At 37.0% G+C, this 20,406-nt stretch overlaps 5 protein-coding genes across 6 annotated transcripts; 2 read left to right on the top strand and 3 right to left on the bottom strand.

The window, feature by feature from the left end:
• Positions 1-727: 727 nt before the first annotated feature.
• Positions 728-1,636, bottom strand: LOC18053264 (glucan endo-1,3-beta-D-glucosidase). Its single transcript, XM_006449583.2, has 4 exons — positions 1,536-1,636; positions 1,386-1,414; positions 1,029-1,272; positions 728-928 (listed from the first exon to the last, which is right to left on the bottom strand). Exons 1-4 carry the CDS (start codon positions 1,600-1,602, stop codon positions 903-905), a joined length of 366 nt encoding a protein of 121 aa, XP_006449646.2. The 5' UTR covers positions 1,603-1,636; the 3' UTR covers positions 728-902.
• Positions 1,637-4,204: 2,568 nt separating this feature from the next.
• Positions 4,205-8,955, bottom strand: LOC18053263. The gene is made up of 2 exons (XM_006449582.2): positions 8,090-8,955; positions 4,205-5,320 (listed from the first exon to the last, which is right to left on the bottom strand). The coding sequence occupies exons 1-2, from the start codon at positions 8,881-8,883 to the stop codon at positions 4,384-4,386; spliced, it is 1,731 nt and encodes a 576-aa protein (XP_006449645.2). The 5' UTR covers positions 8,884-8,955; the 3' UTR covers positions 4,205-4,383.
• Positions 5,714-7,498, top strand: LOC112100761 (probable starch synthase 4, chloroplastic/amyloplastic). Its single transcript, XM_024190233.1, has 4 exons — positions 5,714-6,362; positions 6,664-6,725; positions 6,808-6,883; positions 7,066-7,498. Exons 2-4 carry the CDS (start codon positions 6,664-6,666, stop codon positions 7,243-7,245), a joined length of 318 nt encoding a protein of 105 aa, XP_024046001.1. The 5' UTR covers positions 5,714-6,362; the 3' UTR covers positions 7,246-7,498.
• Positions 8,956-10,543: 1,588 nt separating the features above from the next.
• Positions 10,544-11,553, top strand: LOC18053261 (chlorophyll a-b binding protein of LHCII type 1). The gene has a single exon (XM_006449580.2). The coding sequence runs from the start codon at positions 10,635-10,637 to the stop codon at positions 11,427-11,429; it is 795 nt and encodes a 264-aa protein (XP_006449643.1). The 5' UTR covers positions 10,544-10,634; the 3' UTR covers positions 11,430-11,553.
• Positions 11,554-11,782: 229 nt separating this feature from the next.
• LOC18053260 (probable starch synthase 4, chloroplastic/amyloplastic) lies at positions 11,783-18,148 on the bottom strand. 2 transcript variants are annotated; one of them, XM_024191028.1, is made up of 16 exons: positions 17,882-18,148; positions 17,594-17,789; positions 17,244-17,325; positions 16,054-17,143; positions 15,930-15,981; positions 15,708-15,830; positions 15,561-15,636; positions 15,297-15,481; positions 15,007-15,201; positions 14,855-14,926; positions 14,483-14,692; positions 13,833-13,958; positions 13,157-13,306; positions 12,795-12,856; positions 12,637-12,712; positions 11,783-12,454 (listed from the first exon to the last, which is right to left on the bottom strand). In XM_024191028.1, exons 1-16 carry the CDS (start codon positions 18,037-18,039, stop codon positions 12,275-12,277), a joined length of 3,033 nt encoding a protein of 1,010 aa, XP_024046796.1. In that variant the 5' UTR covers positions 18,040-18,148; the 3' UTR covers positions 11,783-12,274. The 2 variants fall into 2 exon arrangements, with proteins under 2 accessions (XP_024046796.1, XP_024046797.1); XM_024191029.1 differs by lacking the exons at positions 17,244-17,325; positions 17,882-18,148 and having other exon boundaries at positions 11,784-12,454; positions 17,594-17,670.
• Between the last annotated feature and the right edge of the window lie 2,258 nt (positions 18,149-20,406).

The following is a 20,406-nucleotide window of genomic DNA, read 5'->3' as shown; positions in this document are numbered from 1 at the left end:
GTAGCCAGTATGTAGGTTTGGTTGGTTCGTCCAAATTTTTAATTCTGCGGCATGTGGCTATATTAGAACTTACAGCCGGACCACGAAGGAAAAGGTCCTCTATGACTACGAGTAGCTTTCTAATATTGTTGTTTGCTTGCTTGCTTGCTGATACTTAAAGGGCATATATTATATCTCCCTTCTAATTTTGTTGAGAGTAAATTAAATCAATTCCCGCTAATTGCAGATGTGGGTAAATTTTTATAAAATGCGAGTAAATTTCTCTTTTATCGAAGCAGATTTTCAAACTAATCAGTTGAATGTGATGTGTAATTTAACGGGGGGAAGGAAAAAAAAAAAAGAAAGAAGGTAGAACGCTTTGCTTATTCTCCTGCACAAGCATGTAAATACGAAATATCTGCCGGCAGTATTAACGATTCTCTACAAAGTGATTAATGAACGTGCCTGTAACTAACGAGAAATTGGACCCTTTTGAAATGGAGCTTGGATAGTAATGAGTTGCGATTTATGCTATATCCCAAAGATAATCTTATGCTATTTTCGGAACCCCATAGAAGTTAATCTCAACCAAACAATCCATAAACCAACATAGGTTCCAATTAATTGTAAATTTTAAATAAATTAAAGAACGGATAAAAATTGAAGCTGCCAAAGTAGACATAAATCTCACTTTTTTTTTCCAATTAAGAATTAATTCATATTAATTACTTATTACAGATAAATCCTTATAAAAATAACTCCGATCAAATACTATCTGCCACAAACATTAAACCAAATTCATCGTGTCTGTATATAGATATAACTTCCTGTGAAATTTTTCACAGTTTAGGAGAAATAAATAATAATAAAATGGAGTTAAATAGAGGTTGCAGCATCTTATATATTCTTGCATCTTGCACCCACTATGCATACTGGCAGCCGCCGTAGCCTGCAGAGAATGGAATAATACAAGTCAAATGCGCATTAACAAAGAAAAAAAAAAGTTGGTGATCTTAATTAAAGAGTAGGAAATTAAACTAATAACATACTTGGGTCGGATAGAGTGGTGAGACCAGAGGCTCTGAAGTCACAGTTCCAGTTATTTCGGCCATCGAGTTGGTAGTAGAGATTCATGACCACAGATGCATGGTTAATTGCAGTATTTGGGTAGTAGCAAGGCCCACCTTCTTGTATTATGTTGCAGTTCTGAATTTGATTGCAGGCAAAATTAATATTTGCAGCCAATTCTGCTTCACTTGATGATGGCTTTGCTACGCACCAGGTTTTCATCTCCTGTAACAAATCAAAAACAAGATAACTTATTAACTCTCATTTAGACTTATTAATTATTTATGTACGGAGAACTTGTTATATATTGTTCAAAAAGTACTCTTGTATATATTTACCTGTCCATTTGCCAACTTCAATATTCCCCCTGGATACAAAGAGAATCATCATCAGTCAAAACTTTCTCATGTAAACTGGAGAAACGCAGAAAGCAGAATTCTGAAAAATAAAAGCATTACTTCCGAAAGAAGAAAGGATTTTTAAAATACCTGAAGCGAAGAAGAAAAGCAGAAGCAGGAGAGGGAGAAAGTGAAGTGAAAGCACTTTTTTTGCCATTGCTTTTGTTGCGAGAGGCACTAAACACTGAGAATTGGACAATATTATAATGTGTCAACCGAGTAAATGGGAGAGGCTTATAAACAAAAGAGACTGCTTTTTCCACAGCACCATTTGCTGCTTCCACCCCAGTCTAAACCATTCCCATTGGTCAGATAAGGCGACAATTGCGTGGACGCAGCCAAAATGTACGTTTCTGTCATTATTATACATCTATGAATTAACAACGAAGGGTTTAGTTAAATAATCAACGGCTACAGTTAATGGGAAGAAAAGTAGTGGGGGAATGTGTAGGGGTAGAAGATTAAACGATCCGTTACCGTTACGACCAATATAATCTGGTGTAGCCAAGATCACGATAATACCTTTTCACATCGCTTCATTGTGGCCAGCGACGTATACAGTATAGTACTCGCGGAACAAACTTTGGTTCGACTTCGACCACGTCATAACAGAGAAATCTTAGACTTGAAAATGTTATAAATCTATGAAAATGAGGGGTTTAACGTAAATAAATAGAAAGTGGATAAATTCTCGCCTATAATTTTTGTCAATCCAGTCTACTCCCAAAAACTAATTACAATATGTCCATATTATCTTTTAAAGATACAAATAAAGAGGAAGTTTGGAGATTTAATAAAATAAAACTAATAATTAGATATAAGAACACATTTTTTTTGGGGCAATTTGATCATTTGATATTAGTATGATAAGATCGTTAAATAAATCAACAAAAAATTTTGACAATTAATTAATTAAGTCTTACTTTTTCTTTTTCTTTTTTTTTTCTTTTTTTACTTAGGCATCTTTGATCATTAATTTGTGTTGAAATGCTGTATCGAGAAATTAGAACAGAAAAACGCAAGGATTGAATAGGTTAGTGGATTAATTATGTAAAGGGATTTGGTCACTAGTGGGTCAAATTGCACAAGCGCCTCTAGGCTCTAGCCCTTACTACTAAACCAGGAAAATGTAGTTGGTTAAAAACCTCAGCAAAGTTCAATTAAAGAGGATACTTTGTTTAGAGAAATAAGAGGTTTCTGTCTCATTCTGTGGTTGGAAAATCTCAATCGCCAAATGAAAAATGTAGTATAACTTGTATGGTTTGCAATTAAAATATATATATACATAATGCAACTTGCACTGCATTATTATATACTGATAAGGCAAAACAGAAATTCAGTGGAGTAACAGCGACAGTCACCATAAGAATGGGACATTCTCATGTTGATGGTGGTAGTATAGCTACCATTAATGGCGATTGAAATGGTAAGACCTAGCAATTTTTTTATTTTATTTGATGGATTATGAACTGGGATGATCCATTAATGGTATACATTTCAATAATGAATATTCACACTATGTTTCTTGAGAGAGAAGGAATTGCTTGTAAGATCAAAATTTCCTTTTCTTGTTTTCAACACTTGGTATCAACCATTGTCAATTCGGAAAGCTGGGCAATTAATTCAAGGTTTGGTAATTGACTGATTGTCATTTCCCATTTGAAGCACTTCAATTTGGAAATCGTTCAGAAGCTCAGAAAACATAAGCGCTTGTTTCGTTAGTGGTATTATATATTGCTCCAAGTGTTATCTTCTATCTGTAATTGATGAATGGTTCATTATATAGAAATTTTCTCTAGTACAAGCCGATTCCAAATAAAAGCTTTCATAAAAAAGCTTAGACAATGCAGTTACTAAAAAAAAAAAAAATTTAAGTTACCAGATTATATAGTTTAAGTAAACTCGAAGTTACCGAATCACAATCACTTCCAACAAAAGCAGCTTTACCAAGAAGCAAATAAGCAACCTAAAGCTGTTCAATGTCACTACTGCTCAAAAAGTACTTAATCCACCCTTCCATTCTCTTCAATTTACTCCCACACCTTGGCCCCTTCCCCCAACAATCTTATTATAGAATTCCCCCACACTCACAGCGCTTCTCTACTTGAGAATTGTTTTCTAGACCCAGCAGCTGCATTAACTTTTGGGCATCATCAATCTTCTCAGTTTGTTGATAATGCTTAAGCGAGGTGTGTTTTGTTGGGTTTGTGGAAACTGTGGAGACAGAGAAAGAAATGCTTGCGGGGCTTCACTGTTACTACTTTCTTGGAGATTTGTTGGGTTGTTGTTGTTAAAGCTATAGTTAAGGTCAAAATGAAGTTGTAAAAGGGTACATATTGGAGATTTTGTTGATGTAAACTTGTAACTAGATTCTGGCACAACCTGTAAGGAGGATGAACTAGAACTAGAACCGTGCGACTTTTGTTCAACTTTCAATCTTTTTTCAATCTGCCCGGAAAGATACCAATTTTCAAATAGTAAATCTCGTTTGTGAGCCACCGCAAGACCGATTGCGAATTGCAAACTGCAGATATTACGAATACCAGCAGAAAAACTGGAATGCAAACACGAATGCTGCATTGTTTGGTCTTTTTTCAACCCCCCCCACTTCATTTGTTTATTTATTGAAATAGCCCCTCAAATTAAGCTTGGCTTTACTATCTTTGTGGCCCGAATATGTCTTATTTTAGTTCACAATCTATGTAAACGGGGTTACCTTCCGTTTTTTGCGGCATGGATATGCAAAGATAAGTCTGAAAATAAAATAAAATAATAAGGCACATAAGATTACAAGAGATTGAATGAAAATACAATCCCTCAAACTGGTAGTAGCAGTACATTACATAATTCACATGTTTTGCAAGTTGAAATAGAGTCACATCAATAACCAATCACTCTCAATTCCAATTTGCACGCTACTAATGTTATCAACCGAAGCTCACTTTCCGGGGACAAAGTTGGTGGCGTAGGCCCAGGCATTGTTGTTGACAGGGTCAGCCAAGTGGTCGGCCAAGTTCTCTAACGGTCCCTTGCCGGTGACAATGGCCTGAACGAAGAAACCAAACATGGAGAACATAGCCAACCTTCCATTCTTGATTTCCTTAACCTTGAGCTCAGCAAAAGCCTCCGGGTCATCAGCCAAACCCAATGGATCAAAGCTGCCACCTGGGTACAATGGGTCAGTCACTTCACCGAGCGGCCCTCCAGCAATTCTGTAACCCTCAACGGCTCCCATCAATACCACCTGGCAAGCCCAGATGGCCAAGATGCTCTGGGCGTGGATCAAGCTTGGGTTTCCCAAGTAGTCAAGCCCGCCCTCGCTGAAGATCTGAGCTCCTGCCTTGAACCACACGGCCTCACCGAACTTGACTCCGTTGCGGGCCAAGAGCTCCGGGAAGACGCATCCAAGAGCTCCCAACATGGCCCATCTGCAGTGGATGACTTCGAGTTCGCGGTTCTTGGCAAAGGTTTCTGGGTCAGCTGAAAGCCCGGCTGTGTCCCAACCGTAGTCGCCAGGGAACTCACCGGTCAAGTAGCTTGGGGGCTCGCCAGAGAATGGGCCCAAGTACTTGACTCTGTCCGGGCCGTACCACGGGCTACCTGAAGAAACAGACTTGCTCGCGGTTTTACGCATGGAGATGCGGCCACCATTGCCCAGCTCATTGCCTGAAGGGGCAAGGTTCACAGCCTTGCCGACGAATGATGAGGAGAGAGCCATTGTTGAGGTGGCCATTGCGGAATTTAATTCAGAAGCAGAAGTTGTGCAAGCAAGAGCAGCTGCTGGGTGTGGTGGATGGGCTTGGTGGGCTTTGTATAAATATGGATTAGAGGAAAGAGTCCTTATCTTACGAGATCTATATCTCGCTCCCCATTGGCTGGTAATATTTTGAAAGTGTGATTCCTATGCCTACTTGGCACACTCAGAACCACTCACCGGATTTTTACGACAATGCATCACCTAATTCACGGGTTTGGAGATCGTATCTCCTTCTAATAATGCATTGCCACTTCTGCCATCCGATAACGCCATCTATTATTGTTTAATAACAATGTTGCTCATCATGTTCTTTTTTTTAAAAAAAAATTACACAATATTATTACTCAAATTATAATTTATATTATATAAAAGAGAGAAAAATGTTTCTATCTAAATTTTTTAAAAAAAATTAAATTTCCACAATATTTTTAGGGGAGTTCAAACTACTACTCTCACAATTGTGAGAGAATAGTTATAACCACTTGGCAACTTATTCTAATTATACAAATATTATTTAACCACTCGGCACATATTCAATATTTGCAATTTATATATAAAGTTAGGACAAGGAGGGGATCTTACTGTAAACAACAATTGTGAACCTTGGTTACATCATATTGAAGTCTGGTGGTAGTGTCATTCTTTCCCCATTTCTCAAATTTTTTCCCTTTAGTTTTTGTGTTTGAAAGTGTTGGTGTGCATCATGCTATGATTACTTGTGATTACGCATCGTGATGGCATCTGATGATCCTAGTACTGTTCTGTACTTATGTTTAGATTTGAATATATGTGATATATTCATTATTTGTAACTTTTAGTAGTTATTGCTTGGTTGTACTGCCAGCTGATGGCTGCTTTGATCTTTCTGATTGTAGCTACTGGTTTCCATTTTGAGCTGAATTAAAGTCTTCCTTACTTTCAACTTTATCATTCAATGTGCTGACGCTTGTGATTTCAGTGAACTGATTAGGGACCTTTACTTCTTTAAATGATAATTATTTTCTCTGTAGAGAGAATTCGAGGGCATTGCAAATCATTTTCAAAATCATGATCACATTCGGCTGATATTGAAGTACGATGAGTCTATTTCCCACTCCATTTATGCTGCATCAGACATTTTCATTATCCCATCTATCTTTGAGCCTTGTGGCCTTACACAGGTAATTCTTCTTGAACAGTGAATTCAGTCGTAAGAAATGAAGAAATAGATGGATGTGGCTAAAGCTTATACCTCCTACAGAATATTGAAACCTTGAAAAGAAAGCTTATTTTGTTGAAATTTACCTCTGTATAGATGACATAGCTTAAGATCTGTGGTTCTACTTAATGCAGTAATCTAGATATTAGCCAAATGCCTCTGTGTTGCAAGCATATGAATCAAGTGTGAATCTAAATAACAAATTTCAATTGTTCATATTATTATTATTATATTTGTCTTAAACATTTAATGATTTTCTGCAGATGATAGCAATGAGATATGGTACTATACCTGTTGCAAGGAAAACTGGAGGTCTGAACGACAGGTAAATCACTGATTGACTGATATCAGGTATATAAGCTATACTAATTGGAGAATTCTTAACTTTCACAAATTTTCTTCTATAGTGTATTTGATGTTGATGATGACACAATACCTCTCCAGTTCAGAAATGGATATACTTTTTTGAATCCTGATGAACAGGTAAATGGAATGCTTATTAATTTATATAAAAGTGGCATTGGATTTTTTTGTTTTTTGGTTCTTTGGCCACTAGTGTATCATATTTCTTCTATCATGTTTGTTCTTGTCCAATTGCAATTGATCATATTGCTCCTGGGTTGTTTGTCATTCTAATTTTTCCTAAAATTGTTGAAACTTGACAGGGAGTCAATGGTGGTTTGGAGCGTGCAATTAGTCGCTACAAAAACAACCCAGAGAGTTGGCATGAGCTTGTTCAAAAGGTCATGAGTATAGATTGGAGTTGGGAATTTTCGGCATCACAGTATGAGGATCTTTATGCAAAATCTGTGGCCAGAGCAAGGGCAGCTGCAAGTCGTGCTTAAGCTAGCTGCCCTGTAGAATAGTTTACCCTCAGCGTCTCATACAGATTTTCCATGCAAATCCCACCAGCAGACAGACAGTTGTTGGTTTGGTCATTACATGCAGCAGGTGAAGCAATGGTTTCAGATGCTGATCAGAGGTTTCAGATTTTTTTATTGGATGTAGAAGCTGCATTAGTGGGTTCTATCTACTTCACACCTCAGCCATATTTTACAGGCCATCTTTCTTTTTTTTTTTTGGGTAAATGAAAACCTAGGTTGCAGTTTATTAAATTATGATTCTCATGGAATTCTTACTTTCACTGAGGAGCTAGATTTATACTTTTATACAGATACAAAGATTCATTGATGTACTTAGTAAAAAAAGGAAGAGAGTCATTGATGTAAAATTATGTACAGCATACATGCTTCTCTCAATCATGAGTGAGATATAGCAACATGTACTGGATAACTCACTGTTTATTAGCAAATGTATTGTTTCTGTTGTGTAACTTATCGTTTTCTGTTTATGACTTTCCCTAAATTCTTTATTTTTCCGGAAATCTCTATCACCTGAAGCCCGTTACCCTTCAAAATCGCCTCTAAGGACACTTACTGATTTAAAAAAAGGTCACGAGTGGTACCTTCCTCGGTTTTTTTTTTTTTTTAATCTTGCGATTCTCTTTCGCGTTATCACCATTGATTTCACAAGCACCGAAAAAAAAAAGAAAGAATAAAAAGCAGAACAAGATCAAATTGAAGCATTTTATAAATAATCACAACTCAAATTAAAGCTTCCATGAGCTCACAACAGATTTACATGATATCCAAGAAACCGAAAAGAGAAAAACTCTTATCAACCGAAGCTCACTTTCCGGGGACAAAGTTGGTGGCGTAGGCCCAGGCATTGTTATTGACAGGGTCAGCCAAGTGGTCGGCCAAGTTCTCTAACGGTCCCTTGCCGGTGACAATGGCCTGAACAAAGAAACCAAACATGGAGAACATAGCCAACCTTCCATTCTTGATTTCCTTAACCTTGAGCTCAGCAAAAGCCTCCGGGTCATCAGCCAAACCCAATGGATCAAAGCTGCCACCTGGGTACAATGGGTCGGTCACTTCACCGAGCGGCCCTCCAGCAATTCTGTAACCCTCAACAGCTCCCATCAAGACCACCTGGCAAGCCCAGATGGCCAAGATGCTCTGGGCGTGGATCAAGCTTGGGTTTCCCAAGTAGTCAAGCCCGCCCTCGCTGAAGATCTGAGCTCCCGCCTTGAACCACACGGCCTCACCGAACTTGACTCCGTTGCGGGCCAAGAGCTCCGGGAAGACGCATCCAAGAGCTCCCAACATGGCCCATCTGCAGTGGATGACTTCGAGTTCACGGTTCTTGGCAAAGGTTTCTGGGTCAGCTGAAAGCCCGGCTGTGTCCCAACCGTAGTCGCCAGGGAACTCACCGGTCAAGTAGCTTGGGGGCTCGCCAGAGAATGGGCCCAAGTACTTGACTCTGTCCGGGCCGTACCACGGGCTGCCTGAAGAAACAGACTTGCTCCCGGTTTTACGCATGGAGATGCGGCCACCATTGCTCAGCTCATTGCCTGAAGGGGCGAGGTTCACAGCCTTGCCGACGAATGATGAGGAGAGAGCCATTGTTGAGGTTGCCATTTTGCAATGATCAGAGTTGTTGGTGAGCTCTAGTGTTCGAGTGTTGAGAGGTGAATTGGAACTTGTATATTGGTGGGTTTATTATATAATGTTTTTTGAGTCAGGTTTCTTATCTTTGTGGTATCTAATTCTCTAATTTCATTGGAAGCTGAAGATTTTGGGTTTGATTTTTCATGTGAGGTGGCAGACTCTAGTCCACCAGGCTCTTCAGATTCTTTTATTGACATGTAACCAGTGTGGGTGTTCCACGTATGTATAATGGATTGGCTTCAGACTCATTGAAAATCTTGTAAGAGATAATGCTTCCTAGATTGATTATCTTGAATTAAAAACACCCACGTTTGCATGGTCCGATATTTTTAACGACTCTTTTTTCTTTTGTTTTTCCTCTTGTGAAAAATAGTTTTCAACGACTTAAAATTGCGCCACGAAATATTGATGGATTAATTGAAAGTTTTTAAACTGAATTTTCCACACTTGTTTGTTATCAGTTATCGCCGTCGGCAGATAAACAACAAACAAGAGAAGAAAATTCTGGAGTGATTTGCATTTATAGATATTTAAAGACGTGATGTTTTCTTTGTTTGAATTAAAAGACGTGATGTTAGTCTGACTTGATAGACAAAATGAAAAGAAAATGAACCCATGACGATGCGGACGTTGGGCAGGAAGATTAATGGAACAATTATACGTCGTCATGATAGCTGAAACACAAATAGTGAAGTTTTCGTGGCAGATAGGATGCCTGCAGAAAGTATCTGGAAAGGAAAATCGAAACGTGTCATTGTTGTACAGCAACAAACTAAGTTGTGAGGATACATTAATTTGTCTACAACAAATATTGAAATTCTTGATTTTAGTCGAGCATAAGATCTCTGTCTACCCATCGATCCTTTTTCATGTTGATTTTTTGGGCTGTTACCATCCTCGTTTCTCAATATTACTGTATATGGAATTTCTGGTTTGTAATCAAAGTAAATTAGGAGACTAGATATTTCTTTATGATGTTCATCTCATTCTTATTAGTTTCTCAATGTATTTGTACATTTTCAACATATTAAAATTTATTTATTTTATATATTTTAGTAATATATTTATTTTAACAAAGTAAATATATTATGATTAGAGGAAGACGCTCTCTCGCTCTATATATATAGCCCATAATAAGATAAAAAACATAATTAATAATAAATAATATTTATATAATTAGAACAAGATACCAAGCGATTAAAATTATTTCCTCACAATTGTGAAGGTAGTGATTTGAACTCTCTTAAAATTATTATAGGGATTTAATTTTTTTTCTCAAATTTGGATGGATACATTTTTTCCTCTTTCATATAATATAAATTATAATTTGAGTAATAATATTATGTAATTTTTTTTTTTTTAAAAAAAAGAACATGATGAACAACAATGTTATTAAACAATTATGTATGGCGCTATCGGATGGCAGAAGTGGCAATGCATTATTGGAAGGAGATACGATCTCCAAACCCGTGAATTAGGTGATGCATTGTCGTAAAAATCCGGTGAGTGGTTCTGAGTGTGCCAAGTAGGCATAGGAATCAAACTTTCAAAATATTACCAGCCAATGGGGAGCGAGATATAGATCTCCTAAGATAAGGACTTTTTCCTCTAATCCATATTTATACAGAGCCCACTAAGCCCATCCACCACAACCAGCAGCTTCTCTTGCTTACACAGCTTCTCTTGCTTGCACAGCTTCTGCTTCTCAATTAAATTCCGCAATGGCAACCTCAACAATGGCTCTCTCCTCATCATTCGTCGGCAAGGCTGTGAACCTCGCCCCTTCAGGCAATGAGCTGAGCAATGGTGGCCGCATCTCCATGCGTAAAACCGGGAGCAAGTCTGTTTCTTCAGGCAGCCCGTGGTACGGCCCGGACAGAGTCAAGTACTTGGGCCCATTCTCTGGCGAGCCCCCAAGCTACTTGACCGGTGAGTTCCCTGGCGACTACGGTTGGGACACAGCCGGGCTTTCAGCTGACCCAGAAACCTTTGCCAAGAACCGTGAACTCGAAGTCATCCACTGCAGATGGGCCATGTTGGGAGCTCTTGGATGCGTCTTCCCGGAGCTCTTGGCCCGCAACGGAGTCAAGTTCGGTGAGGCCGTGTGGTTCAAGGCGGGAGCTCAGATCTTCAGCGAGGGCGGGCTTGACTACTTGGGAAACCCAAGCTTGATCCACGCCCAGAGCATCTTGGCCATCTGGGCTTGCCAGGTGGTCTTGATGGGAGCCGTTGAGGGTTACAGAATTGCTGGAGGGCCGCTCGGTGAAGTGACCGACCCATTGTACCCAGGTGGCAGCTTTGATCCATTGGGTTTGGCTGATGACCCGGAGGCTTTTGCTGAGCTCAAGGTTAAGGAAATCAAGAATGGAAGGTTGGCTATGTTCTCCATGTTTGGTTTCTTCGTTCAGGCCATTGTCACCGGCAAGGGACCGTTAGAGAACTTGGCCGACCACTTGGCTGACCCTGTCAATAACAATGCCTGGGCCTACGCCACCAACTTTGTCCCCGGAAAGTGAGCTTCGGTTGATAAGAGTTTTTCTCTTTTCGGTTTCTTGGATATCATGTAAATCTGTTGTGAGCTCATGGAAGCTTTAATTTGAGTTGTGATTATTTATAAAATGCTTCAATTTGATCTTGTTCTGCTTTTTATTCTTTCTTTTTTTTTTTCGGTGCTTGTGAAATCAATGGTGATAACGCGAAAGAGAATCGCAAGATTAAAAAAAAAAAAAAACCGAGGAAGGTACCACTCGTGACCTTTTTTTAAATCAGTAAGTGTCCTTAGAGGCGATTTTGAAGGGTAACGGGCTTCAGGTGATAGAGATTTCCGGAAAAATAAAGAATTTAGGGAAAGTCATAAACAGAAAACGATAAGTTACACAACAGAAACAATACATTTGCTAATAAACAGTGAGTTATCCAGTACATGTTGCTATATCTCACTCATGATTGAGAGAAGCATGTATGCTGTACATAATTTTACATCAATGACTCTCTTCCTTTTTTTACTAAGTACATCAATGAATCTTTGTATCTGTATAAAACTATAAATCTAGCTCCTCAGTGAAAGTAAGAATTCCATGAGAATCATAATTTACATAAACTGCAACCTAGGTTTTCATTTACCCAAAAAAAAAAAAGAAAGATGGCCTGTAAAATATGGCTGAGGTGTGAAGTAGATAGAACCCACTAATGCAGCTTCTACATCCAATAAAAAAATCTGAAACCTCTGATCAGCATCTGAAACCATTGCTTCACCTGCTGCATGTAATGACCAAACCAACAACTGTCTGTCTGCTGGTGGGATTTGCATGGAAAATCTGTATGAGACGCTGAGGGTAAACTATTCTACAGGGCAGCTAGCTTAAGCACGACTTGCAGCTGCCCTTGCTCTGGCCACAGATTTTGCATAAAGATCCTCATACTGTGATGCCGAAAATTCCCAACTCCAATCTATACTCATGACCTTTTGAACAAGCTCATGCCAACTCTCTGGGTTGTTTCTGTAGCGACTAATTGCACGCTCCAAACCACCATTGACTCCCTGTCAAGTTTCAACAATTTTAGGAAAAATTAGAATGACAAACAACCCAGGAGCAATATGATCAATTGCAATTGGACAAGAACAAACATGATAGAAGAAATATGATACACTAGTGGCCAAAGAACCAAAAAACAAAAAAATCCAATGCCACTTTTATATAAATTAATAAGCATTCCATTTACCTGTTCATCAGGATTCAAAAAAGTATATCCATTTCTGAACTGGAGAGGTATTGTGTCATCATCAACATCAAATACACTATAGAAGAAAATTTGTGAAAGTTAAGAATTCTCCAATTAGTATAGCTTATATACCTGATATCAGTCAATCAGTGATTTACCTGTCGTTCAGACCTCCAGTTTTCCTTGCAACAGGTATAGTACCATATCTCATTGCTATCATCTGCAGAAAATCATTAAATGTTTAAGACAAATATATAATAATAATATGAACAATTGAAATTTGTTATTTAGATTCACACTTGATTCATATGCTTGCAACACAGAGGCATTTGGCTAATATCTAGATTACTGCATTAAGTAGAACCACAGATCTTAAGCTATGTCATCTATACAGAGGTAAATTTCAACAAAATAAGCTTTCTTTTCAAGGTTTCAATATTCTGTAGGAGGTATAAGCTTTAGCCACATCCATCTATTTCTTCATTTCTTACGACTGAATTCACTGTTCAAGAAGAATTACCTGTGTAAGGCCACAAGGCTCAAAGATAGATGGGATAATGAAAATGTCTGATGCAGCATAAATGGAGTGGGAAATAGACTCATCGTACTTCAATATCAGCCGAATGTGATCATGATTTTGAAAATGATTTGCAATGCCCTCGAATTCTCTCTACAGAGAAAATAATTATCATTTAAAGAAGTAAAGGTCCCTAATCAGTTCACTGAAATCACAAGCGTCAGCACATTGAATGATAAAGTTGAAAGTAAGGAAGACTTTAATTCAGCTCAAAATGGAAACCAGTAGCTACAATCAGAAAGATCAAAGCAGCCATCAGCTGGCAGTACAACCAAGCAATAACTACTAAAAGTTACAAATAATGAATATATCACATATATTCAAATCTAAACATAAGTACAGAACAGTACTAGGATCATCAGATGCCATCACGATGCGTAATCACAAGTAATCATAGCATGATGCACACCAACACTTTCAAACACAAAAACTAAAGGGAAAAAATTTGAGAAATGGGGAAAGAATGACACTACCACCAGACTTCAATATGATGTAACCAAGGTTCACAATTGTTGTTTACAGTAAGATCCCCTCCTTGTCCTAACTTTATATATAAATTGCAAATATTGAATATGTGCTTTCGAAGAAAGGAAAAAGAAGATAGTAAAATTGGATAAACCTGAATATGCGGCACTGGGCTTGAACCAAGAAGTATAAATTGTCCTCCCAGCTCCAATGTTCGATATATTGCATGTCTAATAAGATGCACGCCTTTCTGTGGCACCAACCTTGTTATGCATCCAACCTATTAAATGATAAATCAAGGAGTTGCAAGTAAGAATGCAAGCACAATTGCAAAGACTGTACCAGAGCAGAAAGCAGGATATGGTTATATGTGTAGGTAACAAAAATAAATTCTTAATGACATCAGAATGCACAGTGGATGCAGGGTGTTAACAAAAGAAATTAATGAAGAAAAAGAAAAGGCACTTCAAATTAAATGAATTTCCTAAAAGCATAATCTTTTAAGTATCTGTAACTTAATATCAGATGTCGTGCTCACTATAGTCAATATATATGAATGCAAAGTATGTGCTTAAAGTCTTCATCATATATAGATGCATAACTTAAAATGCAGGTGATGCAGTAAACAAATCTTTTCAGGATTCAAAATCTCCATCACTGAATCATAATGTAGGCCCCAATGTAGTGCGTGATTTCATTTATTTTACTTTTTTAAGAATTAGATTATGAAGCAACAAAATGTGCAGCATACATTCAAATAGAATATAAGTTGTGTCTAAGGTGAAAACTTCATGTAAACTTTACCAACGGCTTCCTAGCATCTGCAGAAGAAAGTCCTAGATGCTTTCTGATGGATTCTTTATTTTCTGCTTTTCCTTGAAGGTCATTAGCATTGTACTGGACTTTGAGAAAAGTATCGGTGGCCGGATTCCATGCATCAGTGTCGATTCCATTTAGAATGCCAACAAACTTTTTGGAGTGAAAATTAAGTGTTGAATGGAGGCCTTGTCCACCCTATAAAACAAATATAAAATAGAGACTTTTCATTGAATACCTAGAACATGGGAGCACGATATTAACGATAGATACTATGAGACAATAAACAGTTACTTCTAGCAATCCATAGTACCTAATGCAAAAATCCACATTGCATCCTTATCAAAAAAACATCCATACCTCAGATGTCCGCACCTCTTGAGCATAGGAGGGTGACACTGTTGTTACAATATTAGAGAACACAATTGCACCCTACAAAAATAAACAAATAAATAGTGAAAATGTTTCCCTGAGGAATACCATAAGTATCATTGGAACAATCATTCTCATACTTTTAAAGGATTGATCCTGTCATGGGCTGAGTTGTCCTGCATTCTGTCTGGTCTATTTAGCTGCTGGACATCAAGACCACAAGATGCCAATTCTTTTGCAGGTGCAGTCCCTTGGTACTCGAAGTTGTGGCAAGTAAAACAAACTCGAGCAGAATTTAATCCTTTTGGAACATATAAATCCCAATAGAGTGGTGCCTAGAAAATCAAAAACAAATTTTTACCATAACAAAACAAATATCAGGTGATGAAGGAGAACATAAAGTCAACGGTGAAATTCCAATTGACCATACAACAAAAGCTGTTTGCCAATCATGACAGTGAATGATGTCTGGTTGCTTGCCAGCTTGAAGAAGCAACTCAAGCGCTGCGCGGCTAAAAAATGAAAAACGTCTGAAATCATCATGCTCTCCATAAAATTGTCCTCTCCAGAAGAACTTATCAGGATGATGAGGCTCAATAAAGTAAACAGGAAGACCTGCAGCCATACATGTGGTCAGAATTCACTGCTAAGTTGTATCAGTTCTCACACTAACAAATAAAAAGAACATTGCTACCTTCTATCGTGCTGACCCACACTTTATTTTTGAATAGTCTGCCATCAAAATATGACTCCACCACAACATCTAGGGCCTGTATAAAGTAAACGTGTCATCTCAAACATCATAAAACCAAGCTGCTCATAGACCAAGTTAGTTGCATACCCTCAAGTCATCAATACGATCATACTGCATGCAATCATACTTTGGAAGGACAATCTCTACAAGGTGACCTTTCTTCTGCAGTGCTTTACCAAGACCAGCCACAACATCTCCCAAACCACCAACCTGAAACGAGGAAGAGTTTAACATTTTCCAAAAAGATTAGAATAAGTTCACAATAATGATACTAACAGAGCAAAGAAGTGCCAAGCTCACTAAGCTTACCTTAGCAACTGGTGCCATTTCTGCTGCAATATGAATGACATGCAATCCTGAACTAAAATTCAACGAAGCAAAAATTAGATAAGAGCATTAATTCTCTGAAACTTATAAATACCAAAAACAATACCTGATTGATGATGATGCCAGCTTGAGAAATGTAGATATAGCTTCATGCTCATTCTTTTCCTTGCATTCCATGTAAGCATCACGAATACGTCCATTTCTCTTCCACACCATTTCACGTAACAGCTTTGCTTCACTGGTTGATAATTTCTTCTCAAGCAACCATCCATCAATAATAAGCAATAAGCGGCTCCAAAATTCCCAAGGCATATCATCCACGGGTTCATCTACTGCTCTTTTCTTGCTTTCTTCTTTCAGACTATGAAGAGTATCTTGAAACTCCTTCACAGATTCCTGATATAACTGAACATAAGAATGAATCTCTTCGTCAGACCTTTGAAGACGCTCCTCCAATAATTTCATCTTTTGTTGCATTAACTCATTATATTGCTGCATTTTCTCTGACGATAACTTGTAGATATTAGCTTCATCAAGAGATTCTTCCAACTTATCTACTTTCTTTCGGAGCTCCTGGTTTTGTTGTAACACTGAAATAGCTTGATCAGCCTGTTTTGTTGCCTTAGCCAGCAATCCTTGCAAATTTTCTACCTTTTCATACAAGTCCTTGCATTCAACTTTTAGAGTTGACAGTTTTGCAACATCTTCTTGAGAAATAGACAATTTAGATTCTAATTCTTTCAAAGATGACTCCAAGGATGAGCGTTCCATTTCCAGCATTACCACACGCTCATCTGCATCCTTGACACTATTAAGCTCTGCCTTAAGCGCTTTTATATCATTCTTCAGGGACAGATTCTCTGTCTTCAACGAATCAAGCTCCTTGCTAAAAGAATGAATTTCACTATTGTTCAACACAAGGTCCTCATTTGCAGGTTCGCTTTGATTTGCAAAAACATCCAGCTCACTATGTTCAGAAACACCCCTGTGAGTCAATTCATCCTGCAGTTTCTGTAACTGATCTTCCAAGAGTTCCACGTGTATCTTCTCTTGGGCAGCAACTCTAATCCGTGCATCCGTTTCAGCCAATCTCATCTCCAAAGCATTAATCTCTCCTTGCAATGCCTCCTTCTCCTGTAGAATCTTGTGGAGATCTTCAAGTGCTTGAACTCGTGCTTCATTGAGAAGAAGGATATCTGAAATATATGTACAATGAGCAATTGGACACGCATATAATCCTCCAAAAATTGATAACAAGACACCAAACCAAAGAAAAGACACACTAAAAGTAATTACTTTTCTCAGCATTTCTTATCATGCTTATCAGATTATCTAATTGGGAAGTTGAAAGCTCCTCTCCACCATCGCAATTTAAGACCTGGAAGAAAGAAACTTCCTTAGTTTTACCAATGTTCATTGTCAAATTAAACTTCCTTAGTTTTACCAATGCTCATTGTCAAATTAAACTACAAATACCAACTACAAGTTGCATTGCAAAGTACAAATCAAAATAAAATAATAAGTCATCATTTCCAGTCAGTTATCTGAATGATAAAGTACTTGCGTGGAACATGTCGCATACTCAATTGCTGGATTAAGAAATAACAGTCAGCTATAAAATTTAAATCTACAGAAAAAAGAAATACCAGAGATTCCTTAAGCTCAGGCACAAATACACTGCCCAAGTTTTGTTCTTCGGTATGCTCCACATCAATTGGCTCACTATCTATCAAAGAACTTTCAGATTCGGTATCCCCATCACTAGTTGGCACCAAATCTGCATCATTTGGCCGCTGCTGATCAGGCGAACCTTTCTTCACGTGCTGTCTCTTCTGCTGCGAACTGAATCATTTTTTTTTTCAATTGAATGCCAATTAATTGTATTATAGGTTAACCCAGTTAAGGAGATTGAGAAAGAGAGAAAGCAAAAGTACCCGAAACTACGCTGTCGCATTTTGCAAGAAGCAGGGAGTAAGCGACGAGAAGAAAAAAGCAACGGGACGTTTAAGTGTTTATTTTTATTGTTACTATTTTTACAGTTGAAATGGATTACGAAGGGGCTTATGAAGGAAGTTGAAATCTTCGAAGCCATGAAATGAATTTGACTTGGACTCCTCCTATCAAGAACTAGAAGCTGAGCTTTGCTCCGCCTCTCTGTCCTAATAGAGAACAAGCGCTTCCTTCGGAACAATGACTTTCAAAAAGTGCTTATTTTTGCCCTCTTTTAAGAATAACGGGAAGTGTTGTAAGGCGCGTGTCACTGAAGTTATCCTGATCGAATGGCCGATGAAACGTGGGTCCCAACCAGCATCGGTTATCGAACGGCTTATCAAATGAAGATCTGATCAATTTGTGTGACCCGTTTTTGTGTTTCTCCTGGGATCGTTTGATTTGATTAAAGCACGTAACCATGGTCTGAAGCAACGTATTTAATTACTGTTTTGAGCGATCGAAGCAACTTATGTATATTAATCCAAGCAACGTATTAAATGCGCCTAAACACGAACATAGCTTCGTTCGAGGGGAAAAATAACAGTTGTAACATTCGAGTCCTTCATTATACTTTATTAGCCTTCTTTAATAACTTTTATACCATACTTATTTTATTTTCTTATATGAAATAATTTAAAAAGACAAATAACTTTTAAATGCACCCATTTAATAATTTTATTAATATCTAATTTAGTTAATTTAATTTTTGAGACCTTAATTTCTTTTAGTTTTTTAAATTACCATCTCTTCTCGAATATTGTATACTCTACTTTTATAATTGTAAAAGAAATTAATTTATAATATTCAATAGAGAATGATGAAAAAGTATCAAATCTTTTTCTTATTGTTATGGCAACAATGGATAAAATCTTTAAAAAGAAAGAGAGAGATGAGAGTTTTTTTTAAAAAATAGATTTTATAAGTTTTATAGGTGGGCACTTGGAAAAAAAAAGATAAAAATTGTAATAATTTTGCATATACGTACACATACGTATACATACATACATGAAATTAGGCTTTTATAATTTTTAAATTGTATTTTAATGAAATTAGGCTTTCAAATATAGACTTTAAATGTTTAAAATTTCAAATATATGTAGTGGGTGGGCCAAATTAATATAATTATTTAAAATAATAGAGTTTTTTCCCATCAAATTCAAGTTTCGGGCTGAACTCTTGGTAGTATTTTTGACAACCATACATAAAAAAATGTTAAAATTACTATTAATTAGCAATTATGCTTTTTTACATTTTTGCTTTCTCTATTGGCACCCCTCTAAATATCTCTTAACACCCATTTTCTTTATTAATGCCCATTAAAATATTTACAAATATTATAAAATTCTTTTAACACCTCTTAAATGACAAAGCTACCCTTAATTAAAACTTATTAGCGCAAACATCATTCTTTAATTATTTTTTAACTTTATTATTAAACCTCGTTTTCACAATGGATTTTCTTCTCTTTATTGCAGCCGCCAATAATAAAATTTTCACTTGAAAATAAGAGGAAATCCATTCCGTTTAATTTCTATAATGTTGAATTTTAATCTCAGATACCACATTCACTAAAGGTTGCTATAAATCACTGTTCTAATCTCATATGTCTCGTTATGTGCCTTGTTCAGTATATTATTCACTTTATTGTGAGCTTCAAAACCATCAGCTTCACCCTCAAATTGATTCATCCCTTCCGACATTCATATTCTCGAGCTCTTTCAAACTTGTCTTGCTTCCCTTTTAAAATAAAAATCTACTACATAAAGAAATTTTTAAGGAAAAAAATTATTAACTTTTGAGTAGAGGTTTAATTAGAAATTGTCCTATTATATAATTTTAGTAAAAGTTAAAATGGTAAAATAATTATAGGGGTTTTAAGAGGTATTTATAGGGGTGCCAATAGTCCCACTCCTTTTTTTTTTTTTTTTGTGGTCATTTTTATAGCAACTAATAAAAGAAACAAGAGGTTAGGCGATTAGAGAAGACGTTAATTACGACAATCTTTAGTAAATAATCTTGAAGCAACAGAAATTGCGGAATCTTTTGGTAATTTTAATAAGCAATCTTTTAATTTTGCTTTGTACATTAATTACGACATCAATAGTAAAAAATTTCTTTAGTACACAAGACCTCAAATTCCCAGGAGTATAAGGAAGCAACAGAAAATAAACTTGAGCGCAGATCTTGAAGTTTGTAAATCGTTGTTTGTGGGGCGTTATTAATTAAAGGACTTGTTAATAGCTTATTGTTATATGAAAAGTTCATTTATTTGATCTGTAAGACTGTAACGCATAATATCATCCTTGCTGCTTGCAGCATCTTCGCGGGAACATGTTTGAAAGTGGAGGACGAAATGCATTTCCATCTTCTCTGAAAATACCATGGAATCTCGAATGTGATTGAGCAACGTGGTTAGTCTTTAAAGATTTTTTTTTTCCTTTTTTTTTTCAGATGTTGCTGGCGAATT

This window comes from Citrus clementina, unplaced genomic scaffold (assembly GCF_000493195.1).
Source record: "Citrus clementina cultivar Clemenules unplaced genomic scaffold, Citrus_clementina_v1.0 scaffold_2, whole genome shotgun sequence".
In the NCBI taxonomy this organism is placed as follows: domain Eukaryota; kingdom Viridiplantae; phylum Streptophyta; class Magnoliopsida; order Sapindales; family Rutaceae; genus Citrus; species Citrus x clementina.
The sequence above is the reverse complement of the archived record's forward strand: the minus strand, read 5'-3'. Positions and strand labels throughout refer to the sequence as shown.

Coding starts and splice junctions, on each gene's coding strand:
- LOC18053260 (XM_024191028.1), bottom strand. CDS start 18,039: ATGGCTTCGAAGATTTCAACTTCCTTCATAAGCCCCTTCGTAATCCAT. Junction 15,831..15,929: donor AAATGGCACCAGTTGCTAAG/GTAAGCTTAGTG, acceptor TCCTCGTTTCAG/GTTGGTGGTTTGGGAGATGT. Junction 12,857..13,156: donor AGCCTTGTGGCCTTACACAG/GTAATTCTTCTT, acceptor GATTTTCTGCAG/ATGATAGCAATGAGATATGG.
- LOC18053264 (XM_006449583.2), bottom strand. CDS start 1,602: ATGGCAAAAAAAGTGCTTTCACTTCACTTTCTCCCTCTCCTGCTTCTG. Junction 1,273..1,385: donor TGAAGTTGGCAAATGGACAG/GTAAATATATAC, acceptor GATTTGTTACAG/GAGATGAAAACCTGGTGCGT. Junction 929..1,028: donor CACCACTCTATCCGACCCAA/GTATGTTATTAG, acceptor CATTCTCTGCAG/GCTACGGCGGCTGCCAGTAT.
- LOC112100761 (XM_024190233.1), top strand. CDS start 6,664: ATGATAGCAATGAGATATGGTACTATACCTGTTGCAAGGAAAACTGGA. Junction 6,726..6,807: donor ACTGGAGGTCTGAACGACAG/GTAAATCACTGA, acceptor TTTCTTCTATAG/TGTATTTGATGTTGATGATG. Junction 6,884..7,065: donor TTTTGAATCCTGATGAACAG/GTAAATGGAATG, acceptor GAAACTTGACAG/GGAGTCAATGGTGGTTTGGA.
- LOC18053263 (XM_006449582.2), bottom strand. CDS start 8,883: ATGGCAACCTCAACAATGGCTCTCTCCTCATCATTCGTCGGCAAGGCT. Junction 5,321..8,089: donor AACTTTGTCCCCGGAAAGTG/AGCTTCGGTTGA, acceptor AAATATTACCAG/CCAATGGGGAGCGAGATATA.
- LOC18053261 (XM_006449580.2), top strand. CDS start 10,635: ATGGCAACCTCAACAATGGCTCTCTCCTCATCATTCGTCGGCAAGGCT.